Source organism: Balaenoptera musculus, chromosome X (genome assembly GCF_009873245.2).
Source record: "Balaenoptera musculus isolate JJ_BM4_2016_0621 chromosome X, mBalMus1.pri.v3, whole genome shotgun sequence".
In the NCBI taxonomy this organism is placed as follows: domain Eukaryota; kingdom Metazoa; phylum Chordata; class Mammalia; order Artiodactyla; family Balaenopteridae; genus Balaenoptera; species Balaenoptera musculus.
In genome coordinates this window covers 100,792,902-100,812,049 of record NC_045806.1, presented here as the reverse complement: position 1 = coordinate 100,812,049, position 19,148 = coordinate 100,792,902, and the positions used below count along the sequence as shown (strand labels likewise).

The 19,148-nt window shown below is 47.4% G+C and overlaps 1 protein-coding gene across 2 annotated transcripts in view; it reads left to right on the top strand.

The window, feature by feature from the left end:
- The first annotated feature begins 4,468 nt into the window (after positions 1-4,468).
- Positions 4,469-19,148, top strand: part of TMEM255A (transmembrane protein 255A) — a 47,937-nt gene continuing 33,257 nt past the window's right edge. Inside the window, exons 1-2 of one of the 2 annotated variants that reach the window (XM_036839155.1) lie at positions 4,469-4,737; positions 11,282-11,424. In XM_036839155.1, the coding sequence (XP_036695050.1) occupies positions 4,680-4,737; positions 11,282-11,424 (201 nt within the window). In that variant the 5' untranslated portion in view covers positions 4,469-4,679. The remainder of the gene's footprint in view (positions 4,738-11,281; positions 11,425-19,148) is intronic. The other variant, XM_036839154.1, reaches the window with a different exon arrangement.

Genomic DNA, 19,148 nt, shown 5'->3' with positions numbered 1-19,148 from the left:
GGTATGTGCAACGGAGAACAGTAATGAATACAAGAAAACAACTGAGCAGTTGGCAGTTTCTAAGGTACTTGTGGACTGTGGTGTGTCGTTGCCTGCCTTCTGGGCCTGCCCTCCACCTCTGGCTCCTATATCTGTGGTTCCCACTGGATGCCTAGTGCCCAGCTGAACTCCAAGCTGGCTTCTTGACTGGCCCTTCCGGTCGCTGACTGTAACCAGGTGTGTCTTAAGTGCTAAAACATCTCTTTTGCAAGGTAAAGCCTAGAGGGCGCAAGGCCCCAGCTACTTTCACATGCTGATGGTGGGAATGTACTTTGCTACAAATATTTTGGAGGACAATTTGGCAATATCTATTAAAAACCTTAAATATATTCGGATGATAAAAATCAGAATAGTGGTTACGTTCTAGGAGGGTTACTGGCTGGGAAGGGGGCTCAAGGGAGCCATCTGGGATGTTGGAAAGGTTCAACATCTTGATCTGGGTGGTGGTTACAGGAGTATAGTTATGTAGAAACTCATCGATATGTACAGTTAAGGCCTGTGCACTTTACTGTATGTTGATAAAAATGTTTTAATTGGGAAATATATTTGAAACGTTTGAACCAACAAGTCCACAGTAACATCGTAGCCAATGGAAATAAGGATGCAAATATTTAGTTCATTGTGTTATTTATAATGGTGAAAAATTAGAAACCTCTAAAACATCTCATACCAGGGAATGATAAATAAATGATGTTCCATCCGTTTAAAATCATGTTATCAAAAATTTTGTATTGGTATTGGAAAACACTTATTTATGATATAGTGTTTGGTAACTGAAGCAGGTCACAGAATAGGAAGAAAACAATAACAAGTAAAGACAAGTACCAGCTTTATTCCCTGGTGCTGTGGCGATTTTCCTGGTACTCAAAGAAAATGCCCAGCTGATGGTGGGAACTAGTCAAGCTTCGTGAGCAAAATAACACCATCAACCATGGCTCTCCTCTGATTCAGCTCTTTGTGGTGCAGGCACTGGGTACTAGGCATTGACCTAAGGTAGCCTGGTGGGCACAACTCCAGCCTCAATTAGGGATGTTTGGACTCTTTCAGGTTCTCCATTATTCTGAAGCTCCTTTCTATCCTTGGTCAACTCAAGTCTGGAGCTGAGAGGTAGGTGGTGGTAACCACGGTGGAGAGGGAATGGTTAGGATGTAAATAGGTATGTGTGTGTATGCGTGTCTGTGCATTTGTGAATACTTATGCAGCCACTATTTCATATATGCATGAATGCATGTATGTCTGTGTACACATGTAGACATGATCCCTCTGGTTTGCATGCCCATATTTGGAATCAGGAAGGTACTACGGTATTTTGAGCAGTCAAACTGATCATCAAAATAAGGGAGTGATGGAGTGCTATGGCTATTCCCAGGGCGAACATATTAGAGGCAGAGCGCCATCTGGCATTTTTCTAGTGGTCTGAAGGCTTCTGGGGAGCGCGCTCATCACTGGTTTGAAGAAGACGGAGAGAAACAGGCTGCAGCCCCACTGGCAAACGCTTCCTCGTGCTATAAAACAGCCCGCAACCTAGGGCAACATTGTGTGCTTCATTAAGCTTGCAATGAAAAGGATTCATTTTAAGCCATTTTAATAATTTCTTTTTTATCAAAAACTAACCAAGCAGTTTTACAGTAGCCTTCATTAGCATGAAAGACCCGTTTCTTCATCTAGGTGGCTTGCCTATTGGTAAATTTTACTATGAGCTGATTTATGTATAAAACCCACAAGTGTTCTGACATGAAGAAAATCAGAATAGAGCCCATGAAAATTCGCCTCTTGCTTTTTAATTGTCCAGCTCATTCAGAGTTAAAATAAACTTTCTTTTGGAGGAAAGGGGGTCTCTGTGCCAGGCTCAGTTGAAATGTGCTGTGGGTTTTTTTCCCCAAGTTCCCCTTCTAGTTCCTCCCCTTATCCCAGATCCTCTGACCAAACAAGCACAGCATCTCTGGGGAGAAGACTGCTACTACTCTCTGAGCTGCCGCAGCTGCTGCTATTGTCACTGCTACTGGTCTCAAAGTCATTTTTAACTTGACTGAGAGCCTGCTGTGTTCCAAGTCCCATACGGTACCCCGAGAGACAGTATGAAGGAAATGTACAGTATGCAGTTCTTTGAAATAGCTAGCTCCTCTAGTATTTTTTAAAATAGTGTTTCATTTTCACGCCAGATTCAGGAATACAGATGTTGCGTAAAGCAAGGCTCACCTCCATTAAGGGCACCTCCCCAGTTTACGGCTTTGATTATAAAGGTCAGATTACATACGCCTTCTGTGTCAATTATCCTGTAACGTGCTTCTCTCTAAAGTGAAAAGTCCTCATTATACGCATCAAAACGAGCATAGTAACAAGTTTCTATCTGGCTTCTTTAGGGATCTCTAGCTGTATGGTTGCTATTGGGGGGCCCAAATCCCCGAAGAAGGTGTGAAGCTGTCTTTTCCAGCCTGTATAAAAACCTCTTCAAGGCTACTTTCACAGAAACAAAATCAGTTAATTATGAAGTACTCCTGAGAAATCAGTGCTGGTTGCAGGAGTTCTTCGCATTAAATATATGAGATATTTAGAGTGGGGGAAGGAAGAGACTAGTAAACAGAACTGGAGACAAACATGGCAAGAGTGTACATATGGGGTTTCTCTCTGCCTTTGTGGAGTTTATGGAGACTGATACATAAGCCAAACATGCTTAAGACACACACCCCTGCAATAGTGGGCATCTTGTCTCTATCTAGGGCATGTATCACAGATTTCTAAACTGCATCTATAGTGTACAGCTGCTAATAATACCTGACATGGCCTTCAGCGTGGCCCCTGGGGTACCCTGAGTTCTTTACAAAGGGCTTCCTTTTCAACCTTCAGGAAGCTTCTTTTCTTCCTTCGGAAGATGGGAAAGGGCAGGGGCCCTCGGTTCCATTTCCTGGATAAGGAAACGAAGCCTCACAGTAGATTAGCAAGCCAGAGCTGGAAAGAACCAAGTACTCTTCTTCATCCCACCAACTCTCAGGAGTGTTTTATACTTGATTTGGGGATGTTTTGAGGGTGCACATGGAGAGAGGGTTGCAGCAGTCATCAGGGGGAGGTGGTTGGAAGGAGACCTGGCAAGCAGAACCTGGGACCTCTCACTGGGGCAGAATGAGTGCCTTCAAACAGGTGAATTCCCTGCCAGGCCAGGCCCGCAGGGTTGAGCTTCCAGAAGGAGCTGGAGCCCACTGCTCTCCCCTTCCTCACCTTCCTCCTCCCTTGGCCACCAGCCAGATATCTTGGGGGTACTCCAAGGAGGCCTCATCCTGTTCAGCCCTTTTGGGGACATCAGAACCACCCTCCGGGCCAACAACGTAGTGATTCCAGCCCAATATCCTAATGGGGTCTGGGAGGATGGGTTGGGGAAGGACTTGGTTGTTCTCCAAGATCAGGAACATTCCTACCACATCCCCAGTTTCCCTTAGCAATGCACAGTGGGTCTGTCAGCCATGACTTTCTCACTCTTTCCAAGGCTACTTGTGTTTTCATCCTATTTCACCTCTTGGGGCTAATGAATTCCTCAGGTTTTCAATATACTAGATAGAGTAGCATTTCTCTACTAGCTGCCGTAGCAGGAAGAGCGCTGAGCTGGGAGTCCAACAGATCTAGGTTCAAATCCCACCTCTGTCACGTACTAGCTGAGTGAGAACAGGAAATTTTCATCCCTTCTCTGAGACTCAGTTTCTTCATCTGTAAAATGGGGTTATCGATACCTCTTCTTCCTGTCTTGCATGGCTGCTGTGACGAGAAAATGAGATCCTTAACATAAAAGCACCTTGAACAAAAGCACAAACTCGGGTGCTGATGCAGAGTCATATTTGCTTTAGCTGAATCTCCTTCTAGCTCTTAGGGGGCTATTGGTTCTAGAATTCTCAGATCTGGTGAATAAGGCTGTGTTCCCTTGCTCCATCTCTGCATAATGTTATACACTCTAGTCACATCCCTTCCCAGCCTTCATCTTTCTAGACTAAAGAGTCTGCATTTGTTTAATCTATCTTCATATGGCAGCCCCCTCCACCCTCCCCCATCCCCTTGATTATAGAGTGGCCCTTCTCTGGATCATCTCCAGCTCCATTATGTCATTCTGGAAGCACTAAGACCAAACCTGCACAAATGTGTGTGTGTGTGTGTGTTCTCAGCTCTGAACCTCTTACTCTGCCCCCTCCCCAGTTATAAATCCTAGAACAGGGTGCTAGCGCAAGACCCTCGCTCCAAACTACAGAGGAGACCGGTCAGCCCCAGGTTGTAGCCTCCCCCTCTTTCTCTACGCAGTCCTGGCCCCAAGGGGCTAAAACGGCTCCCTGTCTGGCTTGGGAGGCTGGGAGGTGGATAACTAGGATGGGGGGGCCGAGGGGGAGGGAGGAGGGGGGTCTTGCGCAAGCGCACGTCGCTGCTCGGACCGCCAATGCTGCTGCCTCCCGGAGCAGAGGGAGGCAGGAGACGAGGGAGGGAGAAGAGGGGAAGGGAGGGGGAGGCGGCACTTGGGCTGCAGCTCGCAACCAGAGGCAGTCTCTCTCAGCTCTCGGGAGGGACGGGGAGCGGCAGCGCGGAGTAGGATGCTCTGCGGGGCGCCCTGAGCCTGGGGCGCGTGAAGCAGCTTCGGGGGCCGGGGCCACAGGGCAGCTTTCACCATGCATCAGTCCCTGACTCAGCAGCGGTCCAGCGACATGTCCCTGCCGGATTCCATGGGTAAGTCTAGCCGCCCTGCCTAGGGGCGGCGGCGGCAAGGGGTGAGTGCGCTACCCCCTGGACTGCGAGCGCCCCGGCCGCCCCGAGAGCCAGGGAGCGGGAAGCGGGGCGAGGGAGGGGGGTCCGCGCGCCCCAGCGTCGGGGTCCCGGACCCGAGCCCCAGGGGAGCGGCCCGGCGGGGGCGGGGACGACGCGCGGTGATGCGAGCGCCCAGCTTGCGTCGGAGTATCCCTGCCCCGGAGTGCGGGTGTGTGCGTGTTTGTGTGCGTGTGCCGACAGTCTTGCAGCCGGTGGTAAATCCCAGCTGTCTGGGGATCAAAACACTTCCCTGCAACCTGCGCCTTCGCTTTCCATTAGACGCTCCCTCTTTGCAAAGTCCCCTTCACTTCTAAGAGCTCAAGACTAACGAGAATTAGAAGAAGCAGGGTCCTCGCCCCCTCCCAACTCTGTCGAAGCTGCCCTGAAATTCAGAGCTGCGGTGGGGGGAGGCCTGACTTGCACCTCGCTGATGGGGGGTTTGCGCAACCCTGGGGGATGGGCGGCGGGGTGTGGGGAGAAGAAAGGGGGGGCTGGCAGGAGGGGAATTCCTGAGGAATCACTCAAGACAGCCCAGCCCTGCCGTCTGCAGCGGCAGGATCAACATTCCTTGAATTCGATTCCTATTTTGCTCCAAATGCCCGGAATTGTGCGTGAGTGTGAAAAAAGAGGGGGGACGACGAGTGAGAGCGCGAGAAAGAAAGCGAGCGCGAGCCCGCGCGTCTTCTGAAGTCGCGCTTTTCCTCTCAGGGTGGAAGGGAGGGGGAGGGGGGAAACCCACTAGCCTGATTTGGTTCAACACCTTTCCTCATGAAAAGTGGGGGACAGCTGCCTCCAGGCACCAACTTGGCTGCCCCTGGAAGCTGCTTTTTGGTAGTTACAAACAAACAAAAACCCCAGTCCCACTCAGCGGTTAGGCACCTTCCCAAGTACTATGATTTCACTGGGCGGAGAAATTAATTTGGAGCCCAGGAGAGCGGGAGGGGATTGTCAAACCATGATCCCACCTAACCTTAAAATTCGCCTCGGATACACTTTAACCAAATCGAACTCTCTCTTTCCAACATACTTTACATTCTGCAATACCCCTCCGTCCCGAATTCTTGCCATCCAGTCCGCTCAGGTCTTCTCCGAAGAATTTGCGGGAACATCGAGGGGAGGGGGCGGGGAGGGGTTTGAACCCGCTACGTGAGCTCCCTACTGCCTGCAAAAGACCCCGTCTCAACAGAATTCGTTCACCGGAGGGGCCCCAGAAAGTGTTATCTCCTGGATGGTGGAAAGATCCGTATTTCCAGTGGTTTTGCATATTCAGTATAAGAATTTGCTCTTTTTTTATTTTTAAGGGCGTAGTTATTTGCAACGTGGTACAAATGAGGCCAAGGACTCGGGTCCGAATCCAGAACCCAGCAGTACCAGCCCCCCCCCCCCAGCTCTCTCTCCCCAACACACGCGCGCACACACACACACGCGCACAAGCACACGCACACAGAATGCACTCCTCACCTTGGCCAGCTGTGGCGCCAACGCAGCCCTGGCTCCCCGACGCCAGGCCGGTGCGCGAGGGAGGGCTGGGTGGAAGAGTACGAGGTTTCGGCCGCGCGCATCCCCGCAGTGGGCCACAACCGCCTGCAAACCCGGCCGCCCGCGCCCGCCCGTCTGCCCGTGCGGGAGTGGGCAGGTTAGGGACCCCGGGCGTAGAGCGTTGCTCCTTGGCACCCTGCTCTGTGGGTTGGGGAACGAGATGAAGAGAGTTCTTTCTTGGGCTCCCAGGGGCCCTCAGCCAATCATGCGTTTCCCGAAAGATCTGCGCAACAAGAAGATGAGTGGGCTTCGCCCAGCCCAGACTCGACACTGAGGGGAAAGAATCACAGATCCCGTATGGACGCGCGAGCCCTCTCCACGCAGCCCGCTTCGTAAAGTGCGCAGACCGAGGGCACTAGCAAATTCCCCAGTCGAGTGGTAACCCTGGGTTTCCAGAGTTTGGACAGGGGAGTCTCCCCAGAGTTCCCTGGCGCTGGTCCCGCACAGCCCAGGCCTGAATCAGCGTCTAGGCTACTTAGGAGCTACTCCCACTTAACTCAGCCCTGGCAACGCCACCTTCCCTTGCATGGGGGGAAGGGAAGTAGAGGTGGGTGGGTTAGTGTTTCAGCCTCCAAGGGCAGCATTTCTGAGGGGATTCCCTCTACTGGCAGGACACAACCGCAGCCAAAACAATAAAATATAAAACACCCGGACACACACTGCACCAAGGTGCCTGCACTCTACGCTTGCTGGCTGGCTGGGGCGGAGCAGGCACGTGGCTGGTAATTTGACTCCGGCGCCCCTTCATCCCCTCCCAGCTACCCCCGTCTCCCTTTTGGCAACACCGCCCCCAGGCGCTAAGGCACCTCTACTACAGCGGGGCTCTCCTTCCCTTGCAAGTAACATATTTGTGATTCACCGGTGGCCTTGGATGTCTCCGGTCAAAGAATTGCCCAAAGGGGGGATTTCAGCACCTTTAAGGAAATGTTTGGGAGACTGGCAGAGCCTTGAGGCTCTTGTGTGGGCAGCCACCTGTTTCCACCGATGCTCAAGGCTGGGACTTCTGGGACCCTCCCTGTATGGCAAAGCTGACTCAGGTAAGCAAATCCGAATCGGTTCAAAGATCAGCCCGAAGAATTAGCCAGTCAGCAACAACATAGTGCACAGGACAGGATACTGGGCCTCCATCCTTGCTGCACTCTGACAGAGATTACACACCCTATAATCAAGGGGTGGAATCAAGAACAGGTACTAGGTAGAAAAACAAGTGAGCAGAGACAATCATCCTACCTTCTGGCAACCCACACCTTGGTTCCTGTCAGATACATAATCCTGGAACTGGTGGACATCATATGGGTTGTGGACCAGACCCACAATTACAACTGTAATTGTAGCAGTTATAATTAATATACTTACTGAGTGACGTATCTAGGAACTCAGGGACATGAAATAATGAGTGATTAGAGTGAGCTTGATCAAGAAAAACTTCTCGGAGGAGGTGAATTTTGAGAAGGTTTCAGAAGAAGGGAGGGACTCAAATTCAAAGACCGCAGTGCAGGTGGGGCCCTGACCAGGGAGGGGACTCGGAGGAGGGAAAAGCTGGCTGTATTGGGAAGGGTGGAGACAGCAAATAATTGGGCCCTTCTAGAGCAGAGCATCCTGGTCGTCACGAATCTGGGGTGGAGGAGGGGCACTGCAGAGAGGGAGGGCTGCAGTAGTTCTGCAGGGAGGCTGCTGGGGGCGGAGGGGGGCAGGCAGTGCCAGTGACGGGATTCAGACTCTCCCACTGCTGTTGGTTGCAGGGCTGGCTGTTGTTGTCTAAACAGAAAGATACTGGGCGCCAGGTAGACAGGCTAGTGAGAGCCATTGGGGTTGTGACACTAGTTGGCCAGAAAACTTTTAGATCTGGGGAGCCCTTGGGTGTACCCTATTGTAAAAAACCAATTCCATGAGCGTAGCCCATATTTATTCTCACAGTTCCCCCCTACAGCCTTTTTGATTAGAAAGGAAGTGATTCTGAGATGTTGACTCATATTTATTCAACAAGTATTGACTGTTCACTAGGTATCAGACACTGTGATGGGCACTGTTTTCACATACCTGCTGCTTTATTGAAGTACCTCATGGTGTCCGAGGTTTTTTTGATATGTTGATTTACTAAACAAAATTGGAATAAGATGTTCCTGTGTTTACGGGAACATCTAAGGCAGGCCCCGAATTGTACCCTAATAAGAACAGAACTCTACTTCTCCCTTCTTAAATAGAACAACAGCCAGGAAAATGTCCTAAGTAGACATAGACAAAAGCAGCTAAAAGAGCTGCTTTTTGGGAGCCTGGGCCACACCTTTAGAGGACAGGTGCATCTTGCTCTAAGTAGATGTGACTTTTCAGTCAAATTGACACTAAAGATAAATGGAAGGGGTGATTCTTCACTTTTCAAAGGGATTCACCCTGGGGTTCCTCAAAATGGTCAACTCCCCAAGTGCAGCTAGAAGTAATTTCATTTTACACAATTTTAGTGCTTAGAGTGTAAAATAAGGGGTGACTTGGGGGAGGATGTGAGGGGACAGAGAATAGATATTCAACCTAGTGATGGGAGAGTTTTCTTAGGAATTTTATCCCAAACTAATCCTATCTGGAGGCAAGGCCCCTGTGGAGCTGCAGGATCTCTGCCTGGGTTTCTCAACTGACTGGATTTTCAATTCAGGTTCCAAAGCAGGAAAAAAAAATAGATTTTTCAAATGACACCATGTGGTTTGCTGAGTCACTTTTCTGACCTGGCTCCTGTTCTTTTAAGAGTTAGAGTGGTATTTGCAAAGGAGACCCAAGAGCTGTGAATAAGATCAAAAGCCAGTTGGCCGGGAAGGAGCAGGCGAGTGATACCCCGAATTTAGAAAGACTGTATACACACACTCCCCCACATCTAGTCTCTAAGGTGACATGTTTTCCCTGTGAGGTGTTGAGACACTTTTGTGTGCCACAAAGATACCCTTGTTTCCAGATGTTCCCTCACTCTCTTTGGCCAGTTTGGGGTCGGGGAGGGCTAAGATGGTGTAGAAATGCAGACAGGGATGGGGGGCGATGTCGGTAAGTTTATGTTAGAGCCCCTCTGTGGAGCCAACTGGCAGATTCACTGAGAACTGGCTATCATCAAATGGACTTAGGGATCCTGGTTTGGAGGCTCATTTAAGGTCCCTCGAAATCTAGAGGAGGGGTAACTAACCTTCAGATAAACAGAAGAAATAAATCCTGCTCCTCCCCCGCCAACCCTTCGCAGTCTGTGCCTCCCTGCTCTGCTCCTCTGTTTACCAGCAGTCAGCTCCCCATCTGCATCCCAAATAGCCCTCTCACACAAAGGGCCCTGATGTCACAGGTGTCTCCAGCGGTCCCGTTGTTTTTCCCCCTGGAGGCTGGACTCAGGCCCCCCAGGAGAGGAGCCTCGTTTCCCAACTCACTTTACCTCTCCTCCCAGGGTGCGATATGGCGCTTTAGTCTGTGGGTGCCTCCAAACGCTCAAGCCACTTCTAAATTTCGATGTAAAATGGTCTTGGAATAGTACCGTATTAGAAATGACCCTGATGAGTCACGGCCCTCACTTTCGAGGCTGACGTCAGGGGAGAGACCGCCAGCCCCTCCCACCTCCCTTGGAGCCTTGGGCAGGGACCGCACTGGGAGAGACGAGATGGATGGTGGGGCTCACCCAGGGTGGCACTCCTGATGCTCTTCTTCCCTCGAGGAGGGGCATCTGCTGGGGGCTGCAGAGCCAGCCACAGTGCCTCCCTCTCAGCACCGTCAGGCCTCCTGGGTCTTCCTGGTTTTCTCGCCTCCCTCCCCCTTCCTTCATCCCCTCTCCCCTCCCTCCCAGTGGTGCAGTCTGGGCGGCTTCAAAGACAGCTGCTTCCTGAGGCTGCAGCGAGGCCTCCCAGAATGGCGGGGTCCTGCGATCAGTCCCAAGTGGCCTCTTTAGGCCCATAAATGACAGCCAAGCCACCTGAGTGGGCAACTCTGTCATAAGGCTCCCCACTAGAGAACTGGACTCTCATAGCAAGTCCCCAGTTGCTTATTTTTATGAGAACTCCTAGGTGGTAACTCATCCCTGGTATTTTCTGTTGAGAACCCCCTCCAGAAAAAACGCACGCGGAGTGTTGAGCAGTGCTTCATTCCTTAGAAAAAAAAAAATTAAATTCAAAAGCAAGTCTAGATACCATTTTTCTATCTGACTTAATAAGCCTGTTTTCGAAAAAAAATATTGGTTTGCACTATCATGTCCGATAAGCACTGAGTGGGAGAATGGGTTTCTCATCATTTGTATTTATGTCACCCTCACATAAGCCTAAACGGTGTAAGTTATAATCCTCCCCATCTACCTCCCCCGATACATATCTTTGTGGACTAATGGCCTCCAAACACTTACTTTATTACACGCATTTGTTATGTGGCAAATCTTGCCAACACACCATTTTTAAAGTTTATACATGAGGTGGCAAATGTCAGAAATAAATGAAAAAAAAAATCCCAGTACCTGGCTTGGTTCTGATATTTACACTGAAAATGAAATTGCATATCTCCAGCTTATGAAAAAACCCTTTTTAGTTGCATATTGGCCTTAAAATATTTTCATTTAATATCTCCACAGTATACTTTCCATCTATCATGTACCTTATAATTTGGCTTAAAAAAGAAACACTTCACTAAGTGGGTATGATACATCTTTTATCGAATGTGTTTAGTTTTGTTTTTATGTAACTGGTACAATTTCTTCTGTTGTTTATTTTCAAACTGGAAACGTATATACATTATTGTAAACGTAACACCTGATGACTGCAAAAATCTAAAGCTCCATCCCTTCCCCATAATCCCACTCCCCAGAGATAACCCCAGTTACGAGTTGAAGTAGGAAAGAAAAACCTTCCTAGTGATTTTTTTCTGTAAGTCCATCCCTTCTCCAGCCGAAATGAGCAATTTCAGTTTCTCTGTGTGCTTTCAGGAGCCTTTAATCGGAGGAAACGAAACTCCATCTATGTCACCGTGACTTTGCTTATTGTGTCCGTGTTAATTCTCACGGTGGGCCTCGCCGCAACCACCAGGACCCAGAATGTGACTGTTGGAGGTTATTACCCGGGAGTTATTGTGAGTATCAAAGGCATAGGTAGGTCTCAGTAGCTTGCTGGCTACAGACATTTGGTTCTACTCTGATGGTTTTCAATTCTGTTTGAGTTTCCGTGTTTGCTCAGTTTTCCTCCTTTATATATCTCTACCTTTATATAGAGAAACAGCTCTGGGCTGGTTTCGAAGAGCACTGGACTAAGACTCAGAAGAATCCCAGCTCCATCCCTAACTAGCAGTGTGATCCTGAGCAAGTCATCTCACTCTTTAGGACCTCAGTTTTCTGGTCTAGGACATGTTACTAATTAGCAGTGTTAACCTTAGGCTGAGGTCCTTTCCTCTCTGGGCATCTGCTTTCCTATATATATAATAGGGGTCACCTGACCTTACCTGAAATCTGAGGACCCTTGCAGCTTGACAGTCTGTGACGCACAGCACTGATCTCCAAAGTCATCCTGCCCTCCTCTCAGGAAAAATATGTGGAATGTTTACTCCTCAAATATGTGTGTTTATTCATTTACAAATTATATGCATATTCATAAAACATACAAAAATGGAAGTTCAAAAATTAGATTAAAATGAAATACACTTTAATTTTTAATATCTTCATACTAACACTAAAATTTCAAGGAGTGATATGCACTTCGCATGAAATCTCATTAAAGATAGTGGCTGTAAGTCGTTATTTCAAATAGCTTACTAGATAATTTTGAATATTTTGGGCTTTCTTCTCAGATATGAACAGATTGTCATGGGCATCGTTGTTTGTTTTTTTAAAATAATTAATTAATTAATTAATGGCTGTGTTGGGTCTTCGTTTCTGTGCGAGGGCTTTCTCTAGTTGCGGCAAGCGGGGGCCACTCTTCATCGCGGTGCGCGGGCCTCTCACTATCGCGGCCTCTCTTGTTGCGGAGCACAGGCTCCAGACGCGCAGGCTCAGTAATTGTGGCTCACGGGCCTAGTTGCTCCGCGGCATGTGAGATCTTCCCAGACCAGGGCGCGAACCCGTGTCCCCTGCATTGGCAGGCAGATTCTCAACCACTGCGCCACCAGGGAAGCCCATCATTGTGTGTGTGTGTTTTTTTTAATAAATTTATTTATTTATTTATTTATAGCTGTGTTGGGTCTTCGTTTCTGTGCGAGGGCTTTCTCTAGTTGTGGCGAGCGGAGGCCACTCTTCATCGCGGTGTGCGGGCCTCTCACTGTCGCGGCCTCTCCCGTTGCGGAGCACAGGCTCCAGCCGCGCAGGCTCAGTAGTTGTGGCTCACGGGCCCAGTTGCTCCGCGGCGTGTGGGATCTTCCCAGACCAGGGCTCGAACCCGTGTCCCCTGCATTGGCAGGCAGATTCTCAACCACTGCGCCACCAGGGAAGCCCCATCATTGTTTTTTTAATGTGATCTCACAGTGTGGCTGACAAAGAGCTCACCCTGAGAGTTCCAAGGGTCAGCTCTGTCATTTTCTCACTGTGTTACGTTATTAGGGTCATCTTCAACTCATGGTTTATCAACAGGAGTCTTTCCAAACTCCTTGTCCATTTTCTTGGGACTAGTTTAGTGAAGACTAGATAAGACTATCCGGGCACACGTAAACTGCCCCACCACCAACCCTTTGCTGCTTGGAGCCTGCCCTCCTCCAGAACGATAGCTCTCGCCTTGTCACCTGACATTCACACCGAGGGAGGGCGCCAGTGACAGTCTGTTCATTGAGTATCTGTAACGCGTAATTTCTTTCTTATTCTTTTAGATAAACAAAAAATAGGAAACAAGAGTTCAAATAGTTTCTTTCCATACTTCAGTGGATTGTTTTACCCATCCCCGGGCTGCATGCAATCCACTCTGGAAAGCGCTGAACTCTTTGCATACAAAACCTCATTTTATATCCAATCATCACGTTGTATATGAAATGAAATGAAATATATACCATTTTATTTGCCAATTATACCTCAATATAATTGAGGAAAAAAGAAAAGAAAAAGAAAACCAAACACCTCATTTGGATCTACACACACTGTTATTGAACCCTAAAACCTAACTCTAGAGGTTGGATCGTATTTTGAATATCAACTAAATGACTTCCCAATTGTAACTGCTAGAGAGCGGGAAGGAAGGTTAGGATGGGTTTTTGTTGTTTACATTTTAGGTTATCAGGAAGGGCAGACGGCTTTGTTGCTGTTATTTTGTTTCTTTTCTTTTTTACTCTTTTTGGAGTGGGGGGTGTTGGAAAGAGAAGCAAAGGAAGGGGAAGGGATTAAAGATGGATGCCTTTGACAAACAGGCGCCGTGAGTGACCAAGCCTGACGCCTGTTGCCTAGGTCACCGATTCCGCAGTCAGCCTTCTCAATAGCCCTAGCAGGAGCCGGGGCCTGACACGGGGGCCCAGCTGCTGAAGGCCGCCCGCCCTTCCCGGGAAGTTCCTTCGCAGCTCTTGAGCCGAGCCGAGGGCAGGTGTCCCACAGACACCGTCTGGTGCCCTCTGCTAAGCATGTGATGTGAGAACTCACCCGGTCCACTTCCTGTGGTGAGGCAAGAAAACCAGTCATCAGCAGACTTGGCTTTTATTTTTAAACACAAGAGGGGCGGGGGACAGAGGAAGGGGGGGGTAAGATTGCATTTTGGTGGCTTGGGAAAGCAATTTATAGGGTCTGCGTGACTTCGTGGGCTTCAGGTAGCTGCATTTAGTAAAAGGTTTCTGACTGATGAGCAAATGCTCAAGCCAAGATTCAGACTCTCCCTGGGTGAGAGGAAGGTATTTTCCATGTCACTTAAGAGTAGCAACTACTATTCATGAACGGTGCCTCTGAACCTTCTCTGTAGAATATCTGCCTGTGGGTGGCTGGGTTGGAATACATTAACAAAGGAAGGAGGGCGCGTGATTGTTGTTACTGGAGTACCTGACGTTCAGCTAGCACTGGAAGTTGAAGCAGTGGGGGCGTGTGTCTGTGCGTGTGCGTCTGGCTAAGAGCTAATATGGAAATGTTAATAGGAGAGCCAGCCCTAGCAGTGTGCCCTATGGTTTAACCTTAATTTTTTTGCTTTTATAGTTCCTGTAGATTGTTTCTTTAAAATGGGTTTTAATTATAGGAAGTGAAGGGGGGAAGACTGCAGATTGAAGAGCAGAAAAATCCATTTGAGTTGATAGGTCAGATCATGTTATAACAAATACAATAAACAACTCATACCTCTGAAACAATAAGTGCCTGAGAATCCAGATTTATCCGGGACTGGGGTGCTTTCACTAATTGAATAGTTTGGTTATTAGAGAGGTAGTATATAAACTCTAAGCCAGTGGTTTCCCCACCTTGGTGTGTATTTTAATAAACACCCCAGGGGAGTCTAATTCAGGTGGGTCGGCAACCACCTGGAGAACTAAAACACAATAAACAAAGTACGCTTGCAATAAAACCAGAATGAGCAAAATGTGGCATTTTCAGATTCCACACTATCAAATTGGTCAGTTTGAATATAAAGACCATTGTATAGATTTGTGGGAAAATGTCAGGTTATTTGGAACTTTGCTGTTTTAGGACTCTGGTTAAATGTGTACACGAGAATTTAAAATTTTAAAACAAACAAATTGGGGAGCAGTTACTAGATTTAAAGACGACTTAAAGACTACTTACCATACAATTCATTTAAATATTGAGATCTCAGGCATTGAAAAATATAATCGTGTTTGCATAACTCTAAGTCATGCAAAACTTTTCTGAGCCATCTTTATTTTGCCAAACGAGATGCCCTTGTACAGTGAGGTGTATTATGATAGGGTGTTAGCTACTCTACCTGAGCTAGAATGTGGTATCATCATCCTAAGACATGTATGCAGCAGGCATCTTTAAAGATGTGCTCATCTGTACAGGCTAAAATGTAAATTTTTTAAAAAATTAAAACCAACACAGAAAGACAAACTGGCTTAGGATTTTTACTGTCCTCGAATGTTCATGACATAGTCCGTTCCGGAAGAGTTCCAGTGAGCTTTCTACTCTGGAGGCCTAAAAAAAGCCAAGAGCCTCAGTTGTATGAAGATGGAAAAGGCAGGGAAGAGAGCCAGCTCCTTCTCTATAGCTCTCTAACCTTACATCCAGGAGAACGAGGCCTCTACATGTGTTTCCCATGCAACCCACAAGATGGAGTTGGCCACCTGATCAGTGCTGAAAGCCTTTCACTCTAGAACCTTCTCCCGCAGCTGTTATACTGCTAGGGCCCACACCAGCCTGGGTTTTCTTTCAGGAAAGAAACCAGGAGCTTCTGTCCCCTCTCCCAGGCGGGGGAAGGGGGGGGTCCAGTTAATTGAAAATTATATCAGAGTTGCCATGGGGTAGTAGGAGGCAGAGACAACAGGGGTCATTCAAAACAGTCAATAGGCCAGAAACCTTCTCTAGGCCAGCGTGGCTTCAGCTTCACACGTGAAGACTCTTGATAAATCCAGCAAAGTTTTGACTAACTTGAATGTTCAGGAAATAGAAGGAGGTCTGGATAGTGGGATTTTGTGGTTTATTGTGAATTAGGCAGAAATTTTTTCTACCTCTTGTTGAAAATGTTTCTAAAATATAAGATCATTCTAAGATAAAGTTCCTAGCATAGTAAGTACATTTCAGAGATGACACTTGAGTCTTGATTTGCTAGATAAGACTAACCTTCATTGGCTTCCTGTTGCCTCCTTAGCATTGTCATTCAAAGCTCTCTGAAGATGCCCTTGGCCTGGTCTCCCACACCTTTCTTTTACCAAAATTGTCAATTCACAGTCCCCTGAACGTGACTTGGGCTGGAACAGCCTCCCTGTGCTCTCTCTCTCTGTTTATCCAAATGCTCTGTCCTATTCCAACTTAAAGACACAGCTGGGACATTTCTCAGCTACTGGGATCCACAGTGGTGTCTACCATCTTTGAACTCCCTACCGTAGATTTCCTTCCACTCATAGTTCTTGGGAAATAGTCACATTCTGCTTTGTGGGATGTTGGGCTATATTCTCATTTAGCTTTGTTTATACAGGTCCACAATCCCTTTTCTTTCTGAACCCTTGGGTCAGATGTGTTTGCAAATTTAGACTGTTTTGTTTTGTTTTAAATTTCAGAAAGATAATAGAGTGCATATATCATATATTATCTAACATCCCAGTGGGGTCTTGAGATATACCCCATAATCAAGCACCTTCATCTTTCTACAATAAACTGTGAATTTTTACACTAAGTAGATAAACATTATAAAATAACCTCACGTCAGTTCAAGGTCAGGTTTTGCCACCAAGTTAGTTACCAAAAACCCTTTTGGTTTTAAGAGCTTTGTTGATTTCAGGATTACAGAAAGGGATTGTGGACCCATTATCTAGTTACAGCTCCTCGAGGCTGAGTCTCGTTGGTCTTGGTATCATACCCCACCCCGCTTCCTGGCCTCCAGATCACAGGTCTAGCAGAGTAGATGTCCAATTAATACTTGTTGAATGATTAATCCATTTGCACCTCAGTCCCAGTGGATGGGAATAGGCATAAATTATAGGGTGCAGCCTAAAAAGAGCTCTTGAATCTGAGTTCTAATGATTTGCCTTTTTTTCTTCTACAAGTGGAGGGCAGCCAAAACAAAGCAAACTGGTTATTTGTTCAGGTAATGCGGAGTCAAGATGGAGTTCCAAAGGTCTGAACATTCCATGATTCCGGGCAGTTCTCGAGCGAGGACCACAGAGCTTACCTTTCTGAGGCCTCAGGAGAGCAAACAGTTGATTAGAAGCAGCTGCCCATTTTCAGGAAATTCTGTTGATTTTTCCTTCTTTACTTTCACCCCCCTCAGCTCTTCCTCAAATAGGACTTCTCGCTCCATCCTTACAGGGAACTTCTTCCCTGGGGGGCAGCGGTGAAGGTCACTATTCTGCTAACACTGACCACAAATACAGCAAAGTGTGGCTGGAAGAACACCAGCTGTTAGGGAATCTGAGGGCTCGTCCTGGCCCTGCCGTGAACTTGCTGTAAGAGGGGACGAGTCCATACAATTCTCTAGGCCTCCGTTTTGCTATCTATCAAATGGGAATGATATGAGCTCCACCGAGCTCCCTAACATGACTGTGACCAAGGTAGAGGGCAAGCGCTTCTTTAAATTCAAATGCTTTTCAAATGTAAGGTAGTTTTAGTGATACTGGTGACTTAGTACATAAACCTGTCATCCAGATGAATGAATTCTTCCAGCGAGGACTCAGTTGATATTAGTTCCCCACCTGGTGAACTCTACCTGTCTTTGACCCCATTTATCCCCTCTGTGAGATCTGAGAACGACCATGTATATGTATTTAGCAGCCTACCTTATGCAGGTCACGCTACGTACATACCTTATCTCATTTAATCCTCACAGCAGTCCTGTGTGGTCAGGACCATTATGATTCCCATTTAATAGATGAGGAAACCGAAGCACAGAGTGGTTAAAGAACTAGCCCAAGGTCACACAGTTTATAAGTAGCAGAGCCAAGGATATAATACAAAATGAATTATTCTCTGCTCCTTCAGCACTTTGTTTCTACCTCGCCTGTGGTCCTTAAGTCACAGTCTGTCTCTCCCTCACTAGACTATGCACTCCTGCAGGGTAGGGGCCATGTCATTTATTTATCTCCCAAAAGTACTCAGTGAGTGTTAGAAAATGGAATGAGTTGGAGTGGAATAGAAATGGAATGGAAGGAAAGGGGAGGGAACTGGATGAAGTAACTGGTTGGCCTGGGATTTCCAGTCCCAGAGCACCTTGTCTTTCCAGCCAATTCCATGAGGCTTCAGGCCACCTCTTCCGGTCACTGCCATCAGAGAGTTATTTGAGAGTGTCAGGAAGAGCGAGTGTCTTTGCTTCCCGTCTTAAGGCAAAGACTGCTGTTGAGGCTCAGAAGAACATTCAGTGAATATCTGTGGAAACAGATGAACTGCTCAGTGAAAGGACTTATTTTCCATGTAAGAAACTGCCCTCTGACTTTCTTTCAGTCTCCACAAATGGCCCAGAGTGTCATAAGCACAGGCTATTCATGGAATTCTTCCTGAAAAATAAAAGCTGTGCAACATATTGGGAGGGGAGATAAGACAGAATACGAAACTCTTATGAAATAGAGCAAATAATGATAGGATTTACCAGCTCAAATCAGGTTAGAGCTGCCCCAAAGTTAAATGTCTTTAAGAATAGTAATAATAATCACTAGAACAAGAACTCGTATTTACTGAGTACTTACTGTGTGCCAGGCCCTGTGCAAAGTTCTTTGACTGTATTATCCTGGCTAATCCTTACAAAAATCCTATAAGACAGCTACTACTATGGTCCCCATTTTCCAGATAAGGAAACTGAGGTTTAGAGAGGTCAGTCAGTTTGTTCAAGTCACACAGCCATGAGTGGAAGAGCTGGGGTTAGAAGCCAGGCTAGTCTGATGACCGGGTTTTAATCACTATACTTCATCACAACACATTTTAATTACATTTCAAATAAGACCAGGCGGGAGACAGACATAGTTTAACCGCTGAGTGAGGATGTTCCCAGTAGAGTCTGGGACGGCATGGGTTACACCTTCATGCTCTTCAGCTTCTATTTCTCGAGAGGGGTTGCTGGCCGAGTGGCCCGGCAGAATGAGTCCTTGGAAATTTGTATTCACTCCTTCCCTTCATTCTCTTTCATGCTTGGGTTTCTGAGGCAGGCACCCAGTCCCCCTACACTGCCCCACCAGGCTCCTGCCCAGCCCTTGGGTCCATTAGATTTCCAAGACTTGGTGTAAGGCTTGGGGGCCTCAGACTGAAAGAG